This window comes from Abramis brama (assembly GCF_963993115.1).
Source record: "Abramis brama genome assembly, chromosome: 5".
NCBI lineage: Eukaryota > Metazoa > Chordata > Actinopteri > Cypriniformes > Leuciscidae > Abramis > Abramis brama.
Genome location: NC_139967.1, coordinates 35271843 through 35283338, shown reverse-complemented (window position 1 = coordinate 35283338; position 11496 = coordinate 35271843). Strand labels below are relative to the sequence as shown.

The following is an 11496-nucleotide window of genomic DNA, read 5'->3' as shown; positions in this document are numbered from 1 at the left end:
AATATGGTGGACCTCTTTTTTTAAATATATAAAACATATATTTTATTACTACTTACTACTACTTTTATTACTATATGGGTTTAGATATTTAAAAATTATTTTCTTTTCAAATTTATTTACTTTGAACACAATATCTATGTGGATTATTATAATTATAATTTTTTTAAACAAGAAATCTGTTCTACTTTATGCAATTCTGGACATTTCAGTTTTGCTTCGTTTTCTCCACCAAAGTGGAGGTGGGTAAGGTGCTTTCAAAAAAACGTTTGGGATAAACATTCTTTAACCATCACAAACTGTCTGTGACCTTACTTCCTCTGATTCAAGATTCAGATTCATAGACATAAATATATGGCAGCGTGATGGTTTTACAACAAGATTTTAGACACTGACATTAGTTAATACAATAGTTAACATGAACTAACAATTATCCATACTTTTACAGCATTTATTTATTTTGGGCAATAATTTTTTTTAAAAAACATTTTAATACGTTTTACAAATTACCACTGTATTATGAATAAGAATGGACAATTAATTACAATTCAATTAACAAAATTAACCTCAGTTAATAAATGTAGTAAACACTGCTGTTCAACAATTATAATATTATTGATAATTATATATAAAACAAAATGTAATGACAGCAAATAAGAATTACAATATTTCTGAATTTAAATAAACATTTATTTTACAATAATTACAACTGATTTATTTTTTTTCCTGTCAGGTTTTCTTATGAGCATGAAAGGTATTTTTTGTTTGGTCTTTGCTGCCCGTCTCTTTAACCTCAATTGGTTTTGTAACATTCTCCTCCGTGTTCAACTGGGATGCATGACACAAACTGACTGTGGGTGTTGCGTTCACATTTTCTTGCTCTTCTGAGTAATGCACAGGGTCAAAGGATGTCTTTTGTAGTAGTAGTTGAACACTCGAGTCAAGCCTATTGCTTTCTTGGCAGCGTGACTCATGGCTTGACCTCGAGCCACAATGTGGAGTACATATTAAGTGCTTCATGACCACGCAAGGTTTCTTTGGAGCTACAGAGGTTTTTGAGCGTGAAGTCTTGGATTTGTGCGCTCTTTTAGATGGTTTAAGCTTCCTCGGGTGTAATTGGTCCCTTGAGGAATTGATGTGTGATCTATTGAGATCTGCTTGGCTGCTGTCAGAAATCATGGTTTTATTGGCGCAGGAAGCAATGAGCTCCAGGCCTCGAGGGTCCGCCGTTGGGCTACTACATGAGGCATCACTCTCACAGTTCTTCTGCATCTTCGGGGTGTTATGCTTCTGAAAATATACAATAAGCATTTTGCATTGCATTAGCTCTATTAACAGTTTATAAACTTTTCTTTTTGTTTTTTGTTTAACAAAAGAAGTTCCTCCTTACATTATTTACACAGTCATGTTAGTCAGTAGTGAATGTACCAATGCAGAATGGCTAATTCGCCCTCTCTTGTTGGGAACATCCTACAGGTATTTAGAAAGCGGTATTCAATTTAGAAATAAATTACGGTCTGGTTCTGATTCGTCATGCACAAAGTCACATGTATAGTTGTAGTACTGAAGTAGAAATTTGTACCTCACGCTAAAATTTAAAAAGTTTGAGGTAAGATTTTTTTTTATTTATTTTTTTAGAAATTAATACAAGGATGCATTACATTGAACAAAAGTGACAGTAAAGAGATTTATAATGTTCCAAAATATTTCTATTTCAAATAAATGCTGTTTTTAACTGTTCTATTCCACAAATAACCCTGAAAAATGCACTACGGTTTACACAAAAATATACTATAAAATATAAATAACTGTTTTCAACGTTGATAATAATAAGAAATGTTTATTGAGCATATTAGATATAGCATGTTGATTTCTAAAGGATCATGTGACACTGAAGACTGTAGTAATGGCTGCTGAAAATTCAGCTTTGCCATCAAAGGAATGTTCATTTTTTAAATGTATTAAAATAGAAAACAGTTATTTGTAAAAATATTTCACAATATTTTTTTTTTTTTTTTACTGTATTTTGCAACCCAAACTTTTCAACTGTAGTGCAAGCATTTAAAAAAAACAAAAAAAAAACTAAACTACAGCATCTTCAAAATGATTGTTTGAGGTATGACTGTGTGTAACATTTTTTGAATGTGTCACTTTTAGAAGAAGCTATTGTTGTAGTACGGGCAGCACAGTGGCTCAGTGGGAAGCAGGTTCCCAGTTTGAGTCCTGGCTGAGCCAGGAGGTCTTTCTGTGTGGAGTTTGCATGTTCTCCCTCTGTCTGAATGGTTTTCCTCTGGGTTTCCCCCACAACTCAAAAACAGAAGGGTGGTTGGGACACTTTTTGCCATCCTCCTGAATTCACCCTATAGGTTAATGGGAGACGCCAAATTGAGTGTGTGTGTGTGAGAGTCCCAAGCCATGTAATGGGGATGGTTGGGGAAAGACCTAGCGACCTACCCCCATCGGCAAGAAAATTCATGAACAGTCTCTCGCGTATGGCAAGAGATGGCCCATAGAATCACCAAGAGTCTGATATGACTGAAATTGTTAATAAATGAATGAATGAATATTGTATCATTGATTTCAGAGTTGCCCACCTCTTAAATGCCACGCACATTAAGGAAAAACAGCATATACCACTGATTCCGTAATTTTCCTTACCTGCAAGTTCTGGAAGTGCATAAGAGACCTGCAGTGAGTTTCCCGTGCAGAGGACTCAAAGTGGAAGAATTTATGACAGAGCTTACAGAGGAAACCAGCGACAGGCACCACAAAACTAGTGCCTGAGGGTCAGAAAGCAGTAAGAACTGTTAAGTTACTCAGAAACTGTTCTTTGACAATCTAGAGATGTGGTTGAAGCTGAAGACTCACCATATTGTGTGTCTGGATCATATGTCTCATTATCAGTCGTCTCTTCAAGAGCAATCTCCCTATGAGCAGGATGCTGTGAAAAAAATTCAAGTAAAAACTCAAGAGTACCAAAAGAAACAAATTTAGAAGAGCACATGAAGTCATGCAACAAACCCTCTCAAACACTGCAACCTCGTCTTCATTTCTATCCTCCTCATAATCGTCTTCCCCTTCAAAGCAGCCAATGGCATCCACAGTTATGAGCTCCTCCATAACCTCTGGGCCGCCCTCGTTTCTTAACTGTAACAATTGAGAAAAGTCTTATTGATGTCATTCAAAGCATTTTACATTAAAATATCTACACAAATACACACGCAAACCTCCTCAACCCTCTGTTTGTGCTCAGGAGACTTCATATGCTCAACAAACTTGCGAGGAGTCCTAAAGTGGCGCTCACACAGGGTACAGAAAGGTCTAGAAGACACTTTTGACATCTAATGAGGAGACAAGACAGCATTTGTATACAGTCAGTGGTTTAAACTCTACTCCTCAAGTATGCGTGGATATTATTTGCAGTGATTATGGTGAGATTTGTTGTGTTAATGTTAAGGTCACCTTGTGTTTCTTTGTTCGTCTGTGCTCAATGAGGTCACCAGAAAAACGACACTGACAGGTAGGACACCAGCGCTGATGACCCATCCTCCTCTCTCTGTTACAGAACAAAAAACAATCATCTTCTGAAATACAGTGTTATTCTCTCATTTTCCTTAAACAATACCTGCAATTAAGCTATACTTGATCATTTGAAGGTCAGATTTAAAAAAAAAGGAATTAACTTTAATTCAGGATGCATTAAAACCAATCAATGGTGACAAAGTCTATTGCAAAAAAATAACATTATTTAATTATTTAATAATTATTATTTTTTTGAATAACATTATTATCTTTTTTTGATCGAATATTTAGTATAAAATAGTATAATCTTTTCAAAAATTAACGAACACAAAGATTACAATTCTGTGAACTTGGCATTTTCTTTTTTTCTCTCGGCTCTCTCAGACTGTCACTGACTCGACAATAGTTCTGACGTTACCACAGAATATCAGTGTTCATTTACTCTGATGAGTAAGTCAACCTATTTACAGTTTTTTACGATTGCTATGACAGATTTTTCAATACTTTTAACAAATTCCCAAAACTCTTAACACAGTTAGCACTACATCCGTCTGTGTAAGCTATACTATTAACACATTTATTGTTGCTTTAACACAAAATGCATACAATTAACACAAATTTAAAATGCTTGAACTTCTTTTACACACAAGCTCAAACAAGACCAAAACAATGGATTTTTACTGCCAAATTTACCAATGCTTTAACACTGTATGTCAGAACAGATAACACCATGTTCTAAACCTAACCTTACAGGCTAAAGTCAAGGTAAACAGCTGTTTATATTGTGAATTGAAACACAAATATATCCCCTGTATTTTATTCTATTGTTACTGAGAAACAGCTGATTGAATTATGCATATAGATAATTAGAAGATGACTCTTTTTTTTCTTTTTTTATTCTTCTGGTGCTTTTTCTGTTCGTATATTTTGCATTTTCACATAATAAATGGCAGCTATATTGCATATTTTTGTTATCTTGCAGTAATGTCCTTTTGCAAATAAAGTCTTTATTGCAGCAATTCTGTCTCTGTCTTCGTTTTTTCATTAACTGTACATTCTATAAAGCACTCTGAGATGGGTCTTTTTTTTAATTGAATTTCTGCAGCAAAAGACCTAAACCCAACAAAACACAGAGGCTTCAAAAGAAACTGTAGAGAGGCTTCAAAAGAAACTGCAGTGCAAAACACAATCTATGATCAATACAATATACTGTCTGTTGTATAAGGGCATACCTGACACATATAAAATAATGCAGTTTCTGTAATTCCATCTGATGTTAGTGTTTTTATGACATTGTGCTATGATTGACTAAATATTCCTGTTGGACGAGAACATAGTGTTTTGAAAAATTATTGGTGTGAAAAAATAGGTGTGTTGTTAAAAGTATTGAAAAAATTGTCATAGCGATTGTAAAAAACTGTAAAAATACAGCCTACACCTTTAAAATATGGAGAGCATCGCTTACCTGTTTGTTCCCTGCAGGGACTCCTGGGTTTGGGGTAACAGTGTGGCCAGACAGGTGTTACTCACATGCTGGATTTCCATCATACGTTGCTGATGATCTAAACTGATCATGTGAGTCTGGAAGCCCTGCAGAGGTCAAACAACTTCACTAAACACCATGATCAACTGACTCCTCTCCTCGTTTACGTACAGTCAAGTCTTACTTGCTGGTCAGGACAGGTGATGTTGCAGATGTAGCAGGTGAATTTGACTGTGTGTTTGCTTCTCTCTTTCTCGCCATCATGGCCTGCACCTGCTGCCATCTCCTCAGGTGAAGTGCTGAAGGCTCGACTCTCACTGCTACGCTGGATAGTCACCTTCAGAGACGTACCAACACCCTGCACCTGAACGACACAGCACTTATTAAACGAGTATTCCAGGTTCAATACAATATAAGCTTTCGTTGATTAAGTGTCAGAATTGTTCTCTTGAGGTGGAGCTCTTTTCAAGGCAGATTCATTTCTTGTTATGATATAACGCCTATGGGTGGAGCGTCATGATTTACAGATTGTTACATAATGCCCCTTTCTGATATACTGGATTGCAACGTTTACAAGGTCATGAGAGAAACTGAAAGACTGCATACAGCTTTGCACAGACACAGTTGGTAAGTGACTATAACTTTAGTCTTATGCTAACACATACACTACCATTCAAAACTTTGCAGATTAAAAAAAACAAACAAGTTTTATTCAGCAAGGATACATTCAATTGATAAAACCCATTTCAAATAAATTAAGTTCTTTTGAACTTTCCAGTCATCAAATTTTTTTTAAATCAGTTTTCATATAAAGCAGCAAATCTGTTTTCAAGACTGATAAGACATGTTTCTCGCACACCAAATCAGCACATCAGAATTCATTTCTGAAGGATCATGTGACACTGAAGACTGGAGTAATGATGCTGGAAATTCAGCTTTGCCAAAGGAATAATCACCTTTTATAACATATTAAAATAGTTAAAAATAATAATAATAAAATTCTTTAATGTGGTATTTACTGTATTTTTGATCAAATAAATGCAACTTTGGTGAGCATAAGAGATGTGTGTATAATGTCTCTTGAGCTCCACAATAGGACAAGCATTACTATACATGTCTTTTGTTTATACAAACTGAAGTTCATCTGAAAGCATTAAGTGTAAAATTATTATTGTAAAAAAAAGTAAATTCAGTGCATTTTGTATTCAGCTACATTAATTGAGATGTAGTGATGTTATTGGGAATGTCCAGAGGTAAAGATGGAAATATATTACTGATGCTGTGATACTGCACCTCTGCTGCTCTGTTCTGATCAACACCGTCTTCTTCAAGTTGTGCAGAACTGTTATCATCCTCTGCATCATTTAGACGGGAAATAAAAGTATGTTCAACATTTAAACACGACTCAGTAGTATATAATATGTTAAAGTTGCAGATGAAGAGTTTGATAACAGTATAACTGAAAAGTAAACAAAAAGAGTGGCATTTTTTCTGTGGATTTGTAGTTTGCCTGAGGCTAAAGAGACAAATACGGCAAGCCGCACACACAGCCACTAAATACCTTCATGGTCTGAAACACTTGCAGAGTTTGATCTTGGTGTCTGCTGTATCCTATCTCCTTTTCCAGACTCTTCCCCCAGTGCAACTGGTCTGTTCAAAATAGGCAGTGAAGTTTTGTGAGTATGTCACATGAAACACAAAAACAGCCTCATTAATTTGAGTCAATCTGCAGTGATATTACCTTGATTAGCAGCATGAAATCAATATGCCAAACCAAACCAAACCACTTTTAACAATAACAGTAAAATCAAGATTACCTCTGACCTCTGTGCTTTTTCAAAGGAGGCTCTGCTTGTTCTGGGACAGCAGAATGAATTTGTCCAACTGTACCATTGGGTTTATTTAGGGCATGAAGAAAGAACATACAATTTATGTATTGTGGATCTTAACATAGAATTTGACAACACATTTTATAATAAATGCACAACTGGTTAATAGTCTATTGTAAGTAGAGGGTTCTCCTCAAGCATTAATGTGTACTCACCCATTTTTCCGATGTCTGAATCAGTGTTCATTTTTCTCATCTGTCCATGACTTTTCCCAGCTATGTTTAGCACATTCTCCTTCTTTCTGTCTAGGCTTTGCACTGTAGGCTCCTTAAATAACAAAATAAATGTGAAACACGCTCAATGCTCCTTCATATCAGTCGACCCAAGTAAACAATCAAAACATAGAGCATGCTTTATAATTCAATACACATTAAAAGCCAGTTCACACCAAGAACATAATGTAAAAGCCATTTACGACAAAAGGTCATGAATACAAGATACAATTTAATAACAAAGATTTCATCTTCTTCAATGAATACCCATCTGAAAATTTAACTAATGCCATCCGACAACAATTTCACTCTGTATATAAAATATAAGCCATGACGTGATAATACAAATTGTATTCACAGTAATACAGTGATATAGATGGATACAAAAAGAGTGGCATGCATATTAAATATATAATGATATGTATGTTCAATATATAAAATGACAACAATACAGGTGTTTTTTGTTGTAAAATGATGCAAAGTAGATGCAGTGTAAATAAATATATTAAATTAATTCCCATTTTGCCCTGTTTGTTTCCTGTGCCTGAATAGTGTCAGTGATTTATATGCTCACAGATGTACATGCAGGACACATGACCTGAAAGCAATTATTTTATTAAAAAAAAAAAGAAAAAAAAAAAGTTGTTGGACCCATTTTCACCCCCAGTGTGAATAGGATTACACTGTTTCAATTCAGCAAATTCTGAACCTTGGTGTGAGTAGGTCTTAAAGTGATAGTTCACCCATAAATCATCATTTACTTACCCTCATATTATTCTAAAACTGTATGACTTTCTTTCTTTTGTGGAACATGTGTTTTTTGTTTTGTTTTGTTTTTGTCCAAAAGATATTAATATGTCCCTATTCGTGTAAATCTATGTTAATGAGGAAAGACAGTTACCCTACTGATGTGTGATCCACATGGGTGGGGACGATGATCAGCTGCAAAGTTCATGCAGAGGTCTCTAACTGGAACGCCTACAGGAGGAGGCCCAAGAATAGACTGCCTGACCCCTCCCTCTAGAAAAGCTCTTGACACCAGCTTGGTGTGACTGAAAGACGCATCTATAATGATTCAGAAAAGGGAAAAGACACAGAATATGAGATATTATATGAGGTTATACACAGGGGTTTGTTAACTAACAAATGTCAACTAAAAAAGTCAAATCTAACACATATTCCCCTGGTTTCACAGACAAGGCTTCAGCCTAGTCCCAGACTAAAATGCATGTTTGAGCTGTTTTAACTGAAAGCAACTTGTTTGTTTTATCATGTTTTTTTCTAAGGCACATTTATGAAAGCTACTTAAATGCCCTAATTGATCTAAGGCCTAATCCTGGCTTAATCTAAGCCCTGTTTGTGAAACCGGTCCATAGTACAACAGCAGCACACAGGATGAGGTGGCTCTTTTACCTGGCATTGTGTGCATGAGCCCACACTGTTGCAGCATGGGATTATGGCACGGTCTGATTGAAGCAAGAAGGGGAGAGGCATTTGGTGCTGGTGGTCTGTTACGTATTTGGAGAAAGACAATCAAATGACAAGGCAATTATTTGTCTATGATTATTTGTTTTACAGTTGATGCACATTCATTAAAAACATACATCCAGGCAATCATTTAAAGCTTTCAAAGAGATGGCAGTTACAAAAGGCAATCTGATAATAATTGTCTGCATGTATCATGTAGTTAAATTTTCCACCAAATATGAGCCCTTACCGTCTTCCAGAATGCACATGCGACTGCTGAGTAAAACGACAATCAGGAGAATAAGGGAGTGAAGCAACTGGTGCTCCTTGTTTGTGAGGATCTAACTGGGCTGTTCCAGCCATCTTTTGCATGTGCCTCTGCTGCTGCTTAAATTTCTTGAGCTGCTGCTTCTGCTTGATTTTCAGCATTCTTAATGCTAAGATGTACAATTCAATGATCCCAGGTGCCTATTTAAAACAGGGCATGCAAACCATTCAATTTATATTTATCCAAAGCAACTTACTTATTAGGAACGTCACTAGTAAACTACCCATAAATCATCCACACCTCTAAAACATTAGTATTACCAAAGTATACTATTGTTTTAGACATGTGGATGAGGCATGGGTAGTTTGCTAGTGATGTTCCAAATAAGTTATATAACACACACTATGAGCAAATAACTGTTTTCAGCATAATAATGATTTCTGAAGTATCATGTGACACTGAAGAGCAGAGTAATGATACGGAAAATTCAGGAATAAATCACATTTTAAAATAGATTCAAATAAAAACAGTTATTTTAAGTTACTTCAGGATGGAAATTATTTTGATTTTTTATGTTAGACATTCTGTTCATCTTGCAAAATTGCAATGGTGTAAATAAATAAGAAGTAATAAAGTTTAAGTGGTTAAGCGTGCCGAGAGCATATTTCTTTTTCTTCTTTTTTAACATAGATACTTCGTTACATTAAAACACAAGCATATTCATTTTAAATGTTAAGCCTCAAAAGTGTTACACTTGCAAATGAATGTAAGAGAGTGCACTGCACCTCCTGACAGCAGAGACAGGTCTAATACTAGCCTGTGAGCTCTGTAAAACCTTGCAATGCACAGCACACATTTCACAACTGATTTGTGCTTAAAACAGCCTAATAGAAATGTTCGAAACATCCCACCTTATGATATGAAAGCCTCAGTCCATCAATGTTTATGGTAGATGACTCTTCCTCTGGTGCTGTGGTTTGGAGGTTGCAGACATTTAACGTCAGTGCGCCCTCACCCGGCTCGGAAGAAGAATTTGATTGTCAAGAAAATTGGTATTTGTTTAAAAATTACAAAATTATAAATATATTTTTTTGTGTGTGTGTGTGTGTTTGCATGTGTACTGACAACCCGTGTGCAATAAAATACATCAGAGAAAATTAAGTAAGCTGACTGATAATACACACAGTCAGCAGGTTGCTATCACAATACACCCTGACATAGGCAAACCCATTTAACATTTAATTCCTAAAATTACTAGTATCTAATTTCTTGATATTTATTTATTTATTTATTTTTTATTTTTTTAGCTACTAGTATTTATTTTGTTAGGTAGCCTACTAGTAATTTTTCATTTTATTTAAGTACTACCCTACGTCATTGGATAGACACAGAGTGGAGGGATCTCATCCTGAACACTCCACCGTTTTTTGAAATAGGGCTTATTCATCTTCTTTCCTACATTTAGATAGGTGGGCAAATGCATTTTTGTCTCAGTGCATGCATTGTTTTAGTTTGACAGGGTCGGCGCTAGCTTAGCTTAGCATAATGAATGGAATCCTTTGTTGCCAGCTAGCATGTCCTGAGTAAAAGTAATATAAAAAATAAATAAAAACCCACCTAATTACTTCTTGTGGCCTGCGTATTCACAATGAGTACAAATAGCGATGCAGATTAACACTAGGCGATTTCCTATGCAGATATTGACTTGAGGCTATATTAGGGGGAAGCACAGGCGAAGCACTGCTACTTGGGCGCAGAGATATCACGCCCAAGTAGCAGTGCTTCGCCTGTGCTTCCCCCTAATATAGTCCTTAATATATAAGTCAATATCTGCCTAGGAAATCGCCTAGTGTTAATCTGCATCGCTATTTGTACTCATTGTGAATACGCAGGCCACAAGAAGTAATTAGATGGTTTTTTATTTATTTTTTATATTACTTTTACTCAGGACATGCTAGCTGGCAACAAAGGATTCCATTCATTATGCTAAGCTTAGCTAGCGCCGACCCTGTCAAACTAAAACAATGCATGCACTGAGACAAAAATGCATTTGCCCACCTATCTAAATGTAGGAAAGAAGATGAATAAGCCCTATTTCAAAAAACGGTGGAGTGTTCCTTTTAAATTCACATCCTTGGGGTAGTTGAGGACCTTGTTTGTTAATAATGCATGTTTGTAAGCTTCCTCATATTTCATGTTTGAGGTTTTTATAATAAAAAAAAGTTTTTCAACAAACATTATTTTACTCTTAAAGTCAGGATGCAACTGAATAGACTTTTCTCCCCTTTTTCTTCCTTTCTTTCTATCCAAGTGAAACAGCTTCTCCAACAAGGACAACTGTGGGGCAGGACTTGATTTTGCCAGTATAATAAATAAAGTATAATAAATTCCAATAATAAATATAACAATAGTGGTGCAAGGATGAAGTATTTTCGTTGGCCAAAACCCGAAAATGAGTTTTAGCACTTCCAGTTCCAGCTAAAAAAATTACCTCATGATTTCCTGAAGGTGACATTCATGTTATTATTTCTATTTATTTATTATTTATTTATTGTATGTTTCGTTTATATTTCTTTAGATGTTTTGTGAATAGTCTATCTCTGTTTACTGTATCTTGTTTGAAAATAGGCTACTTTATTGCCTTGCTCTTCCTATCCT

General features: G+C 35.4%; 1 protein-coding gene across 2 annotated transcripts; it reads right to left on the bottom strand.

Annotated features, from left to right (window-relative positions):
- Positions 1 to 434: 434 nt before the first annotated feature.
- Positions 435 to 9805, bottom strand: ciz1b (cdkn1a interacting zinc finger protein 1b). Of its 2 annotated transcripts, none has more exons than XM_084113921.1 (16): positions 9750 to 9805; positions 8821 to 9038; positions 8517 to 8611; positions 8005 to 8168; positions 7047 to 7158; positions 6820 to 6886; positions 6564 to 6652; positions 6296 to 6357; positions 5187 to 5366; positions 4985 to 5109; positions 3460 to 3553; positions 3225 to 3338; positions 3019 to 3144; positions 2866 to 2938; positions 2656 to 2777; positions 435 to 1287 (listed from the first exon to the last, which is right to left on the bottom strand). In XM_084113921.1, the coding sequence occupies exons 2-16, from the start codon at positions 8997 to 8999 to the stop codon at positions 727 to 729; spliced, it is 2163 nt and encodes a 720-aa protein (XP_083970047.1). In that variant the 5' UTR covers positions 9000 to 9038; positions 9750 to 9805; the 3' UTR covers positions 435 to 726. The 2 variants fall into 2 exon arrangements, with proteins under 2 accessions (XP_083970047.1, XP_083970048.1); XM_084113922.1 differs by having other exon boundaries at positions 442 to 1287; positions 8517 to 8569.
- Between the last annotated feature and the right edge of the window lie 1691 nt (positions 9806 to 11496).